Raw genomic sequence first — 17432 nt, forward strand, 5'->3', positions numbered from 1 at the left:
TGTCCATTTATTGTTGCCACATTTCTTTTCCTGTCCTTTCCCTCTTTCCCTCTCCTTCTTCCATTTTTGGTTGGTTTGGGGGTTCTCTGCTCAGAATAACAACAATGATCATGCATCAATGTCGGTGAGTATCCCTGCCTGGATTTATAACACTTTGCTGCTAAGCTACAGGCAGAATGGCGATACAATGCATGCTAATGTTTGCCTTCAGAAGTCCCACAACTCTAAGCTTGTGGTTCTGCCATAGACTGAATATAAAAGATTGATGTAGCCACCATGACATCACCTATGAGGTATTCCCATTGTGAGCATTTTGTTTCCATTTTAGCTCTTTGAAACGGGACATTACAGGATAGGCGGACCTTACTGTGGCACAGGGGGACACTGCAGGCTAACTGGCTCAAGACTTGACAAGTCTGCAACTCAGCACTTTTGCTTTGGCTTCACTTTTCAGACATGAAAGCTATCTTTAATATACAATCTGGAACTGTTGCTAATGAAAACATTCACAGACCATAATTACATTCAAACTTGAGCAACAGATACTTTTATCTGCGGGAAAGCTGTGAGACCAAGGATGACGTAACATCCACTGCATATGAAAGCTAAGGCCAGAATACTGCAATTCAGCTCACCTTTATTTATACAGCACCAAATCCCAACAGCAGATGCCTCAAGATGCTGTACTGTAAAGTAAAGACCCTGCAATCAGTCTTTACCTTGGCAACAATGGAAGGGAAAAACTCCCTTTAACAGGAAGAAACCTCCAGCAGGACCAGGCTCAGGGAGGGGCGGCACAGCCGGTTGGGGTTAGGGGAGGAAGCACAAAGACAGAGCCAGACATTTATAATAACTAATAATTAAATGAAGAGAGATGTGAGTGAGTGAAAGAGGTGACTGAAGAAGAAGAAAAACTACATCATGGAAATCCCAGTTTTTTCATGCAAATTGTTTCGGTGTGTTTCTTGACTCCATTTGCTTTTGAAGCCAAGGTTTCATTTTTATCTCTGCTGTTGAATGTTGAATGTCCTGTTAGCTTTATAAACAGTGGCACAGTGGTTAGCACTGTTGCCTCACAACATCCTGGCCAGGGCCTTTCTGTGTGGAGTTTGTTTATTCTAGTTTTATTTTATTGTCTATTATTCTTATTTTGTTTTACTATTATTTAGTTTTCATTATTGTTTAATACCTGTTTTATATTTTCTTGCTGTCTGGAAATAACTTTGGTCAACTACGTTGTGTTTTTTAAACTGCTCTAAAAATAGAGTTGTAATGGTTGGAAATTAGAGTCCACTGGGATCTGAGTGCAGGGTGGATATTACCTTCAGTACGGATGCCTGCTTAGAGGAAGGTAGGAAATTAAGAACAACTAAGGTCTCTGCAGCTGTCTGTGAGTTTGTTAGCAAGGGAGCATAATTCAGGCCCATCTGCAAGGTGTAAAAATGTTGTGTTCTGGCCTCACTTTCAGTGCTACAGTAAACTACATGTAACTCTGAACTTGATGCCAGTCACTGCTAACCAGGAACACCAGCTGACTGGTGTTTATATAGTGAACCTGGAAACTTCTTTGGGGCCACACCTAGCAGCTACACTCGGCACACTTTACATAAATAAAACTTCTAAACTCCAGGGAATAGATTGTTTTATACTAGCTGTACTATACTTTATGGATCAATTCAAAGTTCGTTCAAAGTTGCATTTCTAACACTTGAAGGAGATTTAACATGAAGCACTTCCAATTTGTTCAAGGTGCCCATGTGAAACAAAATCCAGGTACCAGATATTCAAATCAAATCCAAAACAAAAAATCAAATTTATTTATGTAGCACATTTAAAGACCGAAGTACACCAAAGTGCTTTCCAGTAAAACCATGATACAGATAAAAATCACAATATAAAATATAAATTACAGATATAAAATAATTACATAATCTAAATGCAGAGCCAGATGTAAATTACCCTAATTAGCCTCGAATGCCAGGTTAAACAAGTACGTTTTTAGACGTGATTTAAAAGATTCAATAGAATCTGATGCGTGAATGTCGAGAGGAAGATTATTCCATAATTTGGGTGCGGCAATGGCAAAGGCACAGCCTCCTCTGGTCTTCAGCTGAGACCAGGTTGCACTAAGAGCAGTTGGCCCGGTGATCTGAGGGCTATACAGACAGAGGAGATCAGTAATCAGGTGCCATATTATTTAGGATTTTATAAGTAAACAATAACATTTTAAAATCAATTCGATATTTAATAGGAAGCCAATGTAAGTTGGCCAGAACAGGAGTGATAGTATCATACTTTCTAGTGCCGGTTAAGAGACTTGCTGTGGCATTTTGGACCAGCTGCAATCGCTGGAGGAGGGAAGATTGGAGGCCCAAGTAAAGAGAATTACAATAATCTAGTCTTGAAGTGATGAAAGCATGAATGAGTTTCTCCAGATCTTTGTGTGGTATATAAGGTTTAGCCTTAGAAATTTGGCGTAGTTGGTGGAAGCTGGTTTTTACCACAGTAGACACCTGTTTATCTAGTTTGAAGGAACTATCCATGAAAACTCCAAGATTCCTAGCAGCATCAGTGAGGTGGTTAGCAACAGGCCCGAGTGTGCCAGTCAGTTGTCTCAGAGGCATATTTCTATCAAAAACAATAATTTCTGTCTTCTTTTCATTTAAAGTAAGAGAGTTACGTGATAACCAGTCTTTCACATCCCTCAGACAATCAAACAGAGGATGTAGTGAAGATGAAACATCCCCAGTCAGGTGGAGGTAGATTTGAATATCATCAGCATAGCAGTGAAAAGAGACATTATGTTTTTCAAAAATGGAGCCCAAGGGCAGCATGTACAGGGAGAACAACACAGGACCGAGCACCGAGCCCTGGGGCACTCCACAGCAAAGAGGGGCAGAAGAAAAGGAATATTTTCCCATCATGACAGAGAACGACCTCTCAGAGAAATATGATTTAAACCATGAGAGAACTTTTCCTTTAAGGCCTACTACTTGTTCTAACCTTGCCAAAAGAATATCATGGTCAACCGTGTCAAAGGTGACGTCAGATCTAATAGAACTGAGACCGCAGTGCGCCCAGAGTCAGCGATGAGAAGAAGGTCATTGAAAACTCTTAATAGGGCAGTTTCGGTGCTGTGACGCGGTTTAAATCCAGACTGGAATTTATCACTTATACCGTTTATCTCTAAATGGGTCTGTAGTTGCTGAAGCACTATTTTCTCTAAAGTTTTTGACATGAAAGGGAGTTTAGAAATCAGATCGAATGTTATGATCAAGGCTGCTTTTCTTGGTAACAGGTTGCACGACTGCATGTTTAAAGACAGTCGGAACACAGCCAGATGACAGTGATGAGTTCATTAAAAATAAGATACAGGACCCGATTGTATTTAATGCATCCTTAATGATACGAGCGGGAATAATGTCATGCAAAGTATTTGAGCTTCTCAGGTTATTAATTATTTCCTTTAAAGTCGAGGATGACACAGGTTCAAACTGTTGAAAAACCGTTGAACATTCGGAAACTGGGGCTTGATTTACTGCCGGGGAATGTGTGGCCCTTAACACTGAGATTTTATCTATAAAATGATTTAGAAATTTTTCGCAGAGGGCCGGGGAGGCACCCATCGAAACATCAGAGCAGGGATTAACCACTGAGTTAAAGATTTTGAACAGAACTCAAGGATTGTGACTATTAGTTGCAATGATGTTCGACAAAAAAGAAGTTTTTGCCATTTTGGCAGCCTTCTGAAATTTAGATCGGCTCATATGCAGGATGTCAAGGGACACCTGAAGTTGATCTTTTTTCCATCTCCTCTCAGCTCGACGACATTCATGCCTAAGAGCGAGGGTGGATTCATTTAGCCAGAGTTGGCGAGAGGTTTTAGGGCGTTTAGTCTTTACTGGAGCCACAGTGTCCAAAGCTGAAGAGCATCTAGAAATGAAAGAGTTGACTAGGCCATCAACCAAGAGAGGTGCATTACTGATGTCATCGTAACAGACAGAGTTAGCAAAGGCCGCAGAGAAATGGGCAACAACCTCAGGATTAATCATACGCGATAGGCTCAGTGGACCCTCAGAGTTCAGTTCCATATTGCATAACTGAACATCAAACATAACTGGGAAATGGTCCGAAATCCCAGCATCATTAATGTCCATGATGCAAATATCCAGTCAATACAACAATACCAATGCCGTTCCAGCCGGCGAACATTGCTATAATCCACACCTCCAGAGACCCGCTTCCAGCTCCATACAGGGCACTCAACTGGTAAGACCGAGTGGGCTTGCTGGCCAGCATAGCAGATCCATCGATGATGACACAGTCTAAAAGTATACTGGGAGGGCCGCAAGATGTCCATGATGGAGTGGTAATTAATCACTTCATGTGCTATTCACATATATTGTAAAAGATATTGTGAAATGCACTATTTTATACAGTTAACAACTTACTATCGATGTTCATTTATTGTAAACTTTACATTTATATCCCCTCCGTGAATCACTACCTAATTGTGGTGGAGTTGCTCGTGTGTCCTAGGGATCCGATGGTACATTCTCCCTACAAATTGGTCCTGGGTGTGGGACCAGTCAAGAGCGATTCAGAAGACTCTTATGAGTACAACATCAAGGGACATGAGACCACCCTCCTTCTCGGAGTCCCTGGGTGAGGAGCTTGAGATACTCCACCCGGGGACTCTCTCCACATGAGCAGCACGACAACAACAGTGAGACCTGATAGGGTGTGATTGGGAGAAACGGCCTCTCCCACCTAGGGCTGGCCCATATCATACCGTTCACGGTAATACCGGTATAATGTTAGGCAACGATAAGAAAATGAAATATCGCGATAGAATATGGATAAAACGCGCATGTGCAGTGCCTTTGTTTTCATACGCACATGGCAGAAAAAGCATGGCGGCGACGGAGAATGAGAAGGGTGAAAGCGGATCGTTGAGTGAAACAGATGAACCAGAACTGGTTTGTAAAAATGCTGCAACTTCAGTGGTGTGGAACTGGTTTAGCTTTCGTCCGTCAGATACACAACAAAGCACTATTTTTGGTAGAGCATGCAAGCGGGCCGTCGTTATTACCGAAACGATTTTATGTGGTACATAAAAATAAAATCTCTCAAAAAATGTTTCAGTACGACTTTGCTAAGCTACGAAGCCGCACCGCTTGATGGATTGTCGGAGCATTACGGCTATCGTAGGCGGAGCCTCGCGGAGTGATACGTACTGTGCTTCAACATAATGTTACCGTGTTGTGTGTGTTTAACCTCTTTTTAAGTTTTGTGGATATTCTACATGGTTATGCTGAGGATGTGTCGGCCAGTTTCCACTGGAAATGCCTTTTGGTTAAACTGTCAGCAAAGAATTTGCATTTGCACTGTTAAATTTTTATATAACTTTAATGCACATAAAAAACAGCTGCTTGTTTAAGTGAAAATACATTGATGGGGTTTTTTTTCACTAATAAAGCTGTGGAGTTGTAAAGTATTTTGTCTCACGTCAATTATATCGTCAGTTATATTGTTATCGCAAATTTTCAAATGTATGCCGTGATAAATATTTTTGGCCATATTGCCCTGCCCTAGTCCCACCTTAACCCGAGCGGTGTTCTGTTAGTTGACATAACGAATACCATATTCGAACATACAGTGGGGCAAAAAAGTATTTAGTCAGCCACCGATTGTGCAAGTTCCCCCACTTCAAATGATGACAGAGGTCAGTAATTTGCACCAGAGGTACACTTCAACTGTGAGAGACAGAATGTGAAAAAAAAATCCATGAATCCACATGGTAGGATTTGTAAAGAATTTATTGGTAAATCAGGGTGGAAAATAAGTATTTGGTCACCTCAAACAAGGAAAATCTCTGGCTCTCACAGACCTGTAACGTCTTCTGTAAGAAGCTTTTCTGTCCCCCACTCGTTACCTGTATGAATGGCACCTGTTTGAACTCATCATCTGTATAAAAGACACCTGTCCACAGCCTCAAACAGTCAGACTCCAAACTCCGCCATGGCCAAGACCAAAGAGCTTTCGAAGGACACCAGGAAAAGTATTGTAGACCTGCACCAGACTGGGAAGAGTGAATCTACAATAGGCGAGCAGCTTGGTGTGAAAAAATCAACTGTGGGAGCAATCATCAGAAAATGGAAGACATACAAGACCACTGATAATCTCCCTCGATCTGGGGCTCCACGCAAGATCTCATCCCGTGGGGTCAAAATGATCATGAGAACGGTGAGCAAAGATCCCAGAACCACACGGGGGGACCTGGTGAATGACCTGCAGAGAGCTGGGACCAAAGTAACAAAGGTCACCATCAGTAACACACTACAACGGCAGGGAATCAAATCCCGCAGTGCCAGACGTGTCCCGCTGCTGAAGCCAGTGCATGTCCAGGCCCGTCTGAAGTTTGCCAGAGAGCACATGGATGATACAGCAGAGGATTGGGAGAATGTCATGTGGTCAGATGAAACCAAAGTAGAACTTTTTGGTATAAACTCAACTCGTCGTGTTTGGAGGAAGAAGAATACTGAGTTGCATCCCAAGAACACCATACCTACTGTGAAGCATGGGGGTGGAAACATCATGCTATGGGGCTGTTTTTCTGCCAAGGGGACAGGACGACTGATCCGTGTTAAGGACAGAATGAATGGGGCCATGTATCGTGAGATTTTGAGCCAAAACCTCCTTCCATCAGTGAGAACTTTGAAGATGAAACCAGGCTGGGTCTTCCAACATGACAATGATCCAAAACACACCGCCCGGGCAACAAAGGAGTGGCTCCGTAAGAAGCATTTGAAAGTCCTGGAGTGGCCTAGCCAGTCTCCAGACCTCAACCCCATAGAAAATCTGTGGCGGGAGTTGAAAGTCCGTGTTGCTTGGCGACAGCCCCAAAACATCACTGCTCTCGAGAAGATCTGCATGGAGGAATGGGCCAAAATACCAGCTACTGTGTGTGCAAACCTGGTGAAGACCTATAGTAAACGTTTGACCTCTGTTATTGCCAACAAAGGTTATGTTACAAAGTATTGAGTTGTATTTTTGTTATTGACCAAATACTTATTTTCCACCCTGATTTACAAATAAATTCTTTACAAATCCTACTATGTGGATTCATGGATTTTTTTTTTCACATTCTGTCTCTCACAGTTGAAGTGTACCTCTGGTGCAAATTACTGACCTCTGTCATCATTTTAGGTGGGGGAACTTGAACAATCGGTGGCTGACTAAATACTTTTTTGCCCCACTGTAAGGGTGCCCATAACTGCACGTGGCATCCTATGCCAGCGGTCCCCAACCTTTTTTGTGCCACGGACCCCTTTATGTCCGACAATATTTTCATGGACCGGCCTTTGAAGTGTCACAGATTAATACAACAAAATAAAACTAGTACGGGTACCAAAAAAAAGATGATTCATAACACAACATCCATGGAAACAGAGTTAACAATAAAAATGATTAAAAAAAAATAACGCTTAAAAACCCTGAAAACCACACCCGAGCCTCAACTCTCGCGGCACGGTACCAAACGACTCATGGGCCAGTACCGGTCTGTGGCCTGGGGGTTGGGGACTGCTGCCCTAGGCCACAGGTCGATAATCCACTTGGTAATCAGATCATCATATCTGCGGCCGTATGTTCTGGACACTCGGGTAAAGAGAGGGACTGAGCTGTCAACTGATTGCCCAGGGTGTACTGGGAACGTGTAGCAGAGGCCCCAGTCTGCAAGATGGTCAACTCTTGCCTCCTTCAAAGCTTCAACAGCATTCTAAGGAGGACTGGGGAACATGTTCAGCGCCTCCAGCTAAGGCTGCACTTCACTGAGCTGTGGCTGCAAGCTGGTCGGTGCCTATCGTGGTAAACCCCAAACCAGCTGGTGCACACCAGAGGTGAAGGGAGCCATCAGGCCAAAGACGGATTCCTATCAGGCTTGATTAGCCTGTGGCTGAAGTAAAAACGGGTGTCGGAGTTCAGTGAGGCCATGGAAAAATATTTGTAGATTGCCTTGAAGTGATTCTGGCAAACTGTCAGGCAACTCAGGAGGGGAAAGCGGTGCTCTACCTACACTGTGTATACTGCAAGTGGAGTGCTGCTGATTACAACTGAGGACATTGTTGAGTAGTGGAAGGAAAACTTTGAAGGCCTCTTTAATTCCACTGACACGTCTTCCATAGTGGAAGCAGGGGATGGCTCATACATCACCGATAATTAGAACACTGAGGCAGTTAAACAACTCCTTGGTGCCACGGCCCCTCGGGGGGCTGAGGTTAGCCCTGAGATTCTGAAGGCTCTGGATGTTGTAGGGCTGTCTTGGTTAAAACACCTCGAAAGTGTTGCATGGAAATCTGGGGCAGTACCTGGATTGACAGATGGTGGTTGCCAATTTGAACAAGGGGTACCAGAGGGTGCTCCAACTCTATGGGGGCTCACACTCGTCAGCCTCCCTGGGAAAGTCTATCCCAGGGTGCTGGAAAGGAGAGTCTGTTAGTCAAACCTCAGATTCAGGAGGAACAATGCTGTTTTTATCTGGACCATGTCCCTCAGAGTATTCTCTGGGAGAGGCATCGGGAGTATAAGGTGTCTGACCCGTTGTACAACCTTTGCAAGAGCTTAGTTCACTGTGCTGGCAATAAGTCAGACTCGACCGCCAGTCCGTGGTGAAAAGACAGGAGAGTATAAAAGTGAAGTTCTCGATTTAACGATCGATCTTTGTCCCTATCCTCACCTATGGTCACAAGCTCTGGGTAGTGCCTGAGGCTAAATCCACACTAATGCGTTTTCGTTTGAAAATGCATTGTTTTCTCTCCGTTTTGGCCTCCTGTCCACACTGAGACAGAGTTTTCACTCATGGGTAGCGTTTTCAAAACGTTCTCGAAAACGCATACATTTGAAAACGGTGCTTTCGCGTCACAGTGTGGACAGCAAAAATGCAGACTTTCTAAAACGATGACGCATGTTAGTCATATGATGCAGTCATGTGACCAATTAAACTAAGATAGTGAAGGTCATTACACAGCAGTTGTCTTGTTTGCTCTCAATTTTGACAGTCTGTACATGCTCCAGATAGCTTCCAGATAGATTTCACAAATGCGCAGGACTGGAACGTAAGCGTTTTTGGCCATTTCAATGTGCACACGCAATTCTGTGAAAACGACTGAAAACACTAGTGTGGACGCGGAGCATTTTCAGACGAAAACGCCGTTTTTAAATCTTTCCGAGCCAGTGTGGACGTAGCCTGAAATAACAAGATTGTGGACACAAGCAGCTTTCTTCGAAGGGTGGCTGGCTTCTCACTCAGAGATGGGGTCAGGAGCTCGGCAATTCGGGAGGGGCTCAGAGTAGAGTTGCTACTCCTCCGCATTGAAAGGAGACAGTTGATGTGGTTCAGGCATCTGCTTAAGCTGCTAGTGCCCCCTGTGAACAGGTCCCGGATAATTGGAAGAAAATATATATATATGTAAATTAGGGGTGCAACGATACTCGTATCGATATTGAACCGTTCGATACAGTGCTTTCGGTTCGGTACACATATGTATCGAACAATACAAAATTTTTCATTTATTTTATCAACTTTTCTTCTGTCGATGCTGTCTGTGTTGAGCGCTCAGTGGATCTGTGTTCGACTACTCCGCCTAGGCTGCACTGTCGAGTGCAGATCCACTGAGCACAGCGCAAGCTAGCGAGACAGAAGCTAAGCTCATTGCAACATGGCAACTGCCTGAACGCTACGTGAAACTGAACCTCCCCCACCCTCATTCAGATCTGGCATTTGGAACTATTTTGGTTTTCATGTGACGTATGACCCTGATGGTAAGCGAGTCATGGACTAAAGTAAAACAGTATGTTGGATGTGCCACGCAATGCTCAATTGGTGGGAACTAGTGCGTTAGCGCAGTTAGCTTGTTAACGTGTTGACGCCGTCCAGCCCCACGCACGGGGCGACCCGCGGTAACTTGCTAACGGAGATTTGCGGCATTATGGCGTTAACGTCATTTTAACGAGATTAACGCTGACAGCACTAGTGGGAACACAACGACTGCACATTTACGCCGACATCATCCTAGTGCAAAGACAAGTGGAAGCAGACAAAAACAACAAGCACCATGCTACAAACTTTACCCGAGTCATTTAGACAGCAGTTTTTATATATATATATATATATATATATATATATATATATATATATATATATATATATATATATATATATGTATATATATATAATTAATGGCTACTAATTATTTAATAATATTACAACTGCATCTTGGATTTACTTGGTTCATCTCTGTTCATTGTTAAAATTAGTTTGATGATCTGAAACACCATGTGTGTGACAAATGTGTGTGACTTTTTAATTTTTCATTTAACTTTTTCATGTTTACATAACCTGTAAACATTTCAATAAATCATTGCACTTTTTCCATTTTTCTAGCAAATACAGAACATAGTGGTGACTCAAGACTTTTGCACAGTACTATATTTATACCTGTTCATGAAGATTTTGAGACAACACTAACTTGGAATTATCCCTTGCCCTTCTTGCTCTTTATTCCCCATTTCTGTATTACTCCTATATCCTCTTTTCTCATACCCTCCTCCTTCTTCTCTTTCAACTTTTTACCCCAACTGTTTATCTCAATCTGTTATTATTCACCTTCTTTTTCCCATCCTGGTCTTCCTACATATTTTTAAAACTCAAATACTGCCCGTTCTCTCTTTATAAAATGTTCACCCCATCAAATGACTTCATTCTGTCGCTTTCCCCTCCTCTCATCCTCATCCTCTACCAACTCTGTCCCCATCCTAATCTTTCCATCCTTCATCTCTCCTCTTGCTTCTTGTCTGTGCCTTCCTTCTCCCTGAATCTCTCCCTGTGCAGGGAAAAGTGGCCCAGACAGCTTGTATGTCAGCCTGCAAGCATCTGTCCACATCACTGATGCAGATGCTGTTGGACACGGAACTCAAACAGATCAGTATGGGGGCCATTCAGCAGTTCAACTTAGATGTTATTCAGTGTGAATGTGAGTATAAAGAATTGTAATGTTGAAACATTTGTTTTCTTTTAATATAGATAAGATACAATAACATTCTATTGAAACTAAGAAAAATACTGAAATGCAAAGACATTTAACGTAATATCATCTTATCACTTGTCAGATGATGGTTCTTACAAACACAGTTGGGTGTAATGTGTTCCAAAGTAACACATTACTGTAATCACAAGACATTTTTCAGTAACATGGTAATGTAACACGATATTGTACTAAATTCAGTAGTGACATTACATTTGCAATTATGTTGTTAATCACATTACAGAGGTTTTTTAGTTACCTGCACGTCAGGTGGATGAAAAGAAAATGAGCAAATGCACCTTCTTCTTTGTGTGCACTCACACATGCATGCAGGAGCAGTCTGCAGCTTGTGAGGAGTGGATGTATGGAAATGATTACAGCGACCAGAGTGCGATGGTGAAGTGAAAACTACTTCCGCTGCAGAAACAAGAGCATAATACTAATAACAAAACCTCTGCACAGACAGCATGGAGGCTGCATCTTCATTAGGACAGAGATATGTGTTTATATTGTTAACTGGTAGTTATGTGACAGTAGGGCTGTTCGATATAACGATATATATCGGATGACGATATAAAAACATCTATCGTTTCATTTTACGCTATCGTTTGTTTCGTGGTGTCGCAAAATAAACTGTTTACAGCCATATTTGTTCATGGTTCTGATGTCACTGTAGTGGCTTCTTCTTCAACTTCTTAAAGTTTTCTCTTTCTCTTATATTTAATATAACCACACTACAGACGGACAAGCGCCTGTTTTTATGCGTTGTCGTTAGCAACAACGACGGTAACACCATCGTGTGTCCGCTTGTTTATGTTCCACATAAACCTTTCACAATAAAGCTCAAGATCCTGTTGAGACTTTTCAAAATAAACCGAATCACGTGAAAGAGCAGATTATTTACGGATGAGAAGTAAAAAAGACGCCAGGTGCTAAAAAATAAAGCTCAGACTCAAACGTTAGAACAGGCTTTTCCTCGCAGCACGCCGTGTAATAAATACTCACAAAGAAAACGGCGCCGTTACAACTTATGTGTAAAAATGTATCGTTTCATGCATCGTTAAAACACTCTGCTCCAGCTACACAACGCACAGCTGGAAACACTTCACACAAGTCGAGCTGCCCGAGATTCACAGACTTTACAGAAAATGTTACATTTTTGTGATTTATATCGTTATCTGACGATAGATGTTTTATATCAGGATATGAGATTCTGGTCATATCGCACAGCCCTATGTGACAGCGCGTTTCAATTAAATTTACAGAGTAACATGAAAGTAATTTAATGAGTACTACAACGAATTACTGCGTTTAAGGACAGTGACGTTTTATGTGTAATGCTTTACAAAGCAGCATGGACTTGCAGTAATGCCTGTTTTGCTTACACAGATAGATAGATAGTCCTAAAATACCTCGATGACTAAAGTTCAGCCATTTCACATTGCTATTTGTAAAACAGTTTACATGAATGTTTATATAAACGATACAATGGTTTCAGTAAAACAAATCACCCAGAGCGTAATATAACATTTCAGTTCTGCTCTTGTGTGATACTGCTGGTGTGATTTCTTCCAAAGAAGTGCAGAATCTTTGTGCTGACCAGCATGTGTTGCCTCCACTGGTTCACATATAAATGTTTCATCTACAACAAAAATGATTCTTATTTCTTGCATAACTAAATCCAGCATTTAGCTGACTGACCACAGACCTCCAAATGTCCAGTGTGTGCTTGTATAGTAAGAAACAGACCTGAAACTCCAGCTTTGAGTCGACTGTTTTGTGACGTTGTCTTTGTAACTTCTCAGTGTTTGCCAGCTCAGAGCCAGTGCCTGGGTTTCAAGGAGACACTCTTCAGCTGGCCTTCATCGATCTGCGACAGGTAAACTTTTATCACTAAGCCTTAAACCAGAAACAGCACAAACGCAAAGACAAAGGAAAAGAATTGGGGCGATGCATGTTGGGTAGGCATGGTGGAGCGAAATGCAGATGGACAGATGTTGGTGTATTTTACAAAAAGGATGGAAATGACCACGGTGAACGTGTATTTAAAAAGAGGGAGGAGCACAGAATGAGGAATAAGGGTGGAGGAAGGTGAACACCGGGGGACTACGTCTTATACAGAAGGTAAAATCTGAAAGTGAGAGGAGACTGAATGTGGTGGCAGTGGAGTCTGTGGGAGGATTTTGTAAGTCAAGAAGAGGAAGTGAGTGAAGACGGAGGCAAAGATTCAGTGGAGAAAGCTGAAGAAGGGAGAACGTTGCAAAGAGTTCAAGGAGGAGCTGAGAGAAAGTACAGCTGAAACGGTGAGGCGAACTGCCAAGAAGGTGCTTGGTAGCAGAGAGGAAAGAGACTTGGTAGTAGAACGAGCAGTTACAGAAATTATTTAAAGGAAGAAGTTAAGAATAAGTTAGTCAGGGAGATGTAGAAAGTATACAGGAGTACTGGGAGGCTAGACAACAATGAAGCCTTATAATGAGTTGTATGTGAGTTGGGACTCTAAAGAAATTGCCAGCATCGAGCTAGAAAGGATGTGCAGCAGGTTAGTGATTAAAGACAGGGGTGGAAATTTACTCTCAAGTAAAGAAAGTGTGTTGAGAAGATGTAGGGAGAGAGAGGACAGATGGAGGAGTGTCGGTGAATCAGGAAGTCCAGAGGATTAGGAAGTAGGAAGTGAAGGCAGCTTTGAAGAGGATGAAGAGGAGAAATGTGATTGGCCCAGATGACATACCTGTGGAGGTGTGGAGATGTCTAGGAATGAGGACGGAGGACTTTTTAACCAGATAGTTTAACGCGATCTTGGCGAGTGAGAGGATGTCTGAGGAGTGGAGAAGGACTGTACTGATACTGATGAGAATAAAGGTGATGTGATGATGCTAGGTTAGAGAGAGGTGAGTATCAGCGAGCAGCAGTAGTCATGCTGGGAAAAAGCACCAACACAGTGTTGCTTATGTATATGAAGCACATGTTTGTTAAATACTTGAAGAAAGAGATGAAGCACATCTTCTACTAGTTATGTAGACTGTGTGTGACTGGTACATTGCTAATCTTCTAGTTACTCTAACTGTTGGTTACCTGAACATAAAAGCATGATAAAATACACAAAGATGGCACTATGGTACAGTGGTTACTGTACTGTGGGTTCTAACCTGCAGTATGATGGAGCATGTTCTCCCAGCTGCTACAGCTTCCTCCCATACTGCAGAGATGTGCTTGTAGGGTTAACTGGTAATTCTAAACTGGCTGTCGATGTTAGCTCTGTAATAGACCGGACACCCATCTAAGGCATCCTGTGTCTGCTCGTAGTAGCTTACAGGCATAGAACACAAAGCTGTTCTTAGGGATTACCTTTATCCCCCATTACCTTCATTTTTTCAAATATGATAGGTTACTGTCATGATGACACTCCATCCACAGGGTAACAGGTCAGGTGTCCCTGAGGGTAGCTGGTGCCCTGCGTGTGTGAGTGTGTGTGCGTGTGTGTGTGTGTGCGCGTGTGTGTGTGTGTGCGTGCGTGCGTGTGCGTGTGTGTGTGTGCGTGCGTGTGCGTGCGTGTGTGTGCGCGTGTGTGTGCGTGTGTGTGTGCGCGTGTGTGTGTGTGTGTGTGTGTGTGCGTGCGTGTGTGCGTGTGTGTGCGTGCGTGCGTGTGTGCGCGTGTGTGTGTGTGTGCGTGTGTGTGTGCGTGCGTGTGTGTGCGCGCGCGTGTGTGTGTGTGCGTGCGTGCGTGCGTGCGTGTGTGCGTGCGTGCGTGTGTGTGTGTGTGTGTGCGTGCGTGTGTGCGTGTGTGTGTGTGTGTGTGTGTGCGTGCGTGCGTGCGTGCGCGTGCGTGTGTGTGTGTGTGTGTTCAAGAAGGCACACTTGATGGAACGATTTCTTTTTGCCTGCACAGCCTTCTTGCTATGAACAGGCAAATTATTAACAAGCCAGATTATCTAAAAGAGGATGATGGGCTGAGACTTTGCCGTCTGTTAGGTGTTATCAGCAATAGAACCACAGACATCAGGCTAACAAACTAAGTGCTGTGCCAAACATGCTGCTGGTGAAGTTTAAATAAGTTGTTGCCATGGATTCAGTGATGGTGGTGTGGAGTGCTGCTAACACCAGGCCAAACTCTCCCGTAGATGTTCAGGTGAATTGAGATATGGGGACTGTCATAGCATAAGATTCATATGGTTCTAGGGCTGGGCGATATGACCCAAAATTCATATCTCGATATTTTTTAGCTGGATGGCGATATAAGATATATATCTCGATATATATTTTTTAAGCCATAAAGTAAGAACAAAAAGAGAGTTCTTAGTCAAAGCTGTGTCCCAGATGTCACACAGGCACTTTTATTAACATAGAGCAGATGTACATAAAATTTACTCAAAAATAAATTATGAGCATTTATTAAATAATAATGCTCCATAAATAAAAGAAAACAATGTTGTTTTTGTGCATAACAAAAAGCTCACAAATGTGCAGTCAAAATGTAAACTAAAAGACGAGCACTATAACAAAGACAGATTTCACAGCTGCTCTGTTCCCAACTTGTACTGTGTGACTGACAACCTGGAGTTTGAAATCCGCTTCGCAACCACGTCTCTTAACAGGTGCCATTTATGGTCCTTATACACAGTAGGGTAATATTACGTTGAAGCACAGTACGTATCACTCCGCGAGGCTCAGCCGTAATGCTCCGACAATCCATCAAGCGCTGCAGCTCCGTAGCTTACCAAAGTCGTACTAAAACATTTTTTGACAGATTGCTGAGCGCCGTGTTCCACATAAAATCGGTGCGCGGCCATCAAGCACAACCAGAATTCATACATAAGGCGCGCTGTCAACTTTTGAGAAAATGAAAGGATTTTAGTCCGTGCAGCACCTCTGGGCTGCATGGCGTTAGCGTGGTTAGCTCGTTAGCGTGGTTAGCTAGCTAACACGTTGACGCCGTCCAGCCCCACGCACGGGGCGATGCGCAGTAACTCGTTAACGGATTTGCCGTGTCCATCTTGTCGCTTCCTGCAGGTGAAGCGATGGGGGAGGAGGGGGAGTTGTGTTCAGTGAAGGCGAGGCGAGGCCGAGTAACATTGCGTAAAGACGAAAGTGGACGAAAGAGAGGCAAACTTGCGGCTCCGCAAGTATAATTATAACGTAACATAGACTATATCGATATAAACGATATTGTCACATCTTATATCTCGTATAAAAATATATCGATATTTTTTAAAAACTCGATATATCGCCCAGCTCTATATGGTTCTCATTCTCTGAGTTTCTGTTGGTTTTTAGTGACCCTTCTTCCAAAGGGGAAAAGATGACCCAAACAAGCTACACCCCCGGACCTCCTTCACTGTCTGTAGGGTCAGACCTGCACCGCCTTGCTGGTCATATGCGTTACGTGCCCTTGAATGCAGTCAAGGATGATGATTTTGACCACATCTCTGTAGCAGATTGTCTAAACATTTCTTACTAACATTTAAGTTTACAGTAATCAGCTACACTGCAGTGATGAATACATTTCACTATAGGACGTTTTTACACTAGTATTTCTGTAAACAGTGTTTTCAGCTGATTCCTCTGCTGTTGTCTTCTTCAGTGGCATCTGCCTAAAACGATACACAGCAGCTACCTAAACTTTATTCCCTCAGTTATTTTGTTAACAGTGTTACATCCTCACTGTGTACGAGTCTGACTGTGGCAGCGAGAGTGCTGACAGGAAGTAGGAGACGCTTCTCCCATATTAGCTTCTCTTTGCTGGCTTCCTGATAATTCTCAAAATCCAGAAGGAGAATTTCAAATTCTGTCTCTTTCCCACATTTGTCTTTGGTCCTCTGCTCTCTTCATCTCTTCCCTCACCCCCAGGTGAGCCTGGTTCTGCTGCAGGTTTTTTCTTGTTAAATGGAGTTTTTCCTTCCTACAGTTGCCAAGTGTTTGCTCACAGGGGGTTGAGTGATTTGGGGGGTTTCCTCTCTAAAATTGCAGGTCTTTACCATACAATATAAATTTCCTTGAGGCAGCAGCTGTTGTGATTTGCAATATATAAATTAAGTAGAACTGAATTGAAAATACTTGTCATGTTAAGGAAAAATACCCATTCTTATCATTTGACTTGAATTCAGTCTTTAGGTTTTAATCCACAGGCAAACTGTGTGCACACAGCTGTTCAAACCAGTGGTCAAAGTCAAGGAGTCGGGATCCTGTTCACAACAGACCTTAAAAACATAAAGTAGAGGTTTTGAGTCCTGTAATGGAGGGCTCAGATAGCAAACTGTGGCTTCTCAGAACTCGCTACTTGGTCCCAGGTGAGAATAATGGCATCGCTGCTAAGCCTCGCTCTGTAAGTTGGAGTCTGTCAGTCAGTAGAAT

General features: G+C 42.9%; 1 protein-coding gene across 6 annotated transcripts in view; it reads left to right on the plus strand.

Annotated features, from left to right (window-relative positions):
- exoc6 (exocyst complex component 6) overlaps window positions 1–17432 on the plus strand; it is a 69491-nt gene that overhangs the window by 40564 nt on the left and 11495 nt on the right. For 4 of the 6 annotated variants that reach the window (XM_086270547.1, XM_086270544.1, XM_086270545.1 and 1 more), the window contains exons 20-22: window positions 95–124; window positions 10892–11033; window positions 12890–12963. In XM_086270547.1, the coding sequence (XP_086126673.1) occupies window positions 95–124; window positions 10892–11033; window positions 12890–12963 (246 nt within the window). The remainder of the gene's footprint in view (window positions 1–94; window positions 125–10891; window positions 11034–12889; window positions 12964–17432) is intronic. The other 2 variants (XM_086270546.1, XM_086270548.1) reach the window with 1 other exon arrangement.

This window comes from Aulonocara sp. 'chitande type north' Nkhata Bay, linkage group LG18, assembly GCF_057382095.1.
Source record: "Aulonocara sp. 'chitande type north' Nkhata Bay isolate Kocher_YH1m ecotype deep benthic linkage group LG18, A_spYH_male_GT1.1, whole genome shotgun sequence".
Taxonomy (NCBI): Eukaryota; Metazoa; Chordata; class Actinopteri; order Cichliformes; family Cichlidae; genus Aulonocara; species Aulonocara sp. 'chitande type north' Nkhata Bay.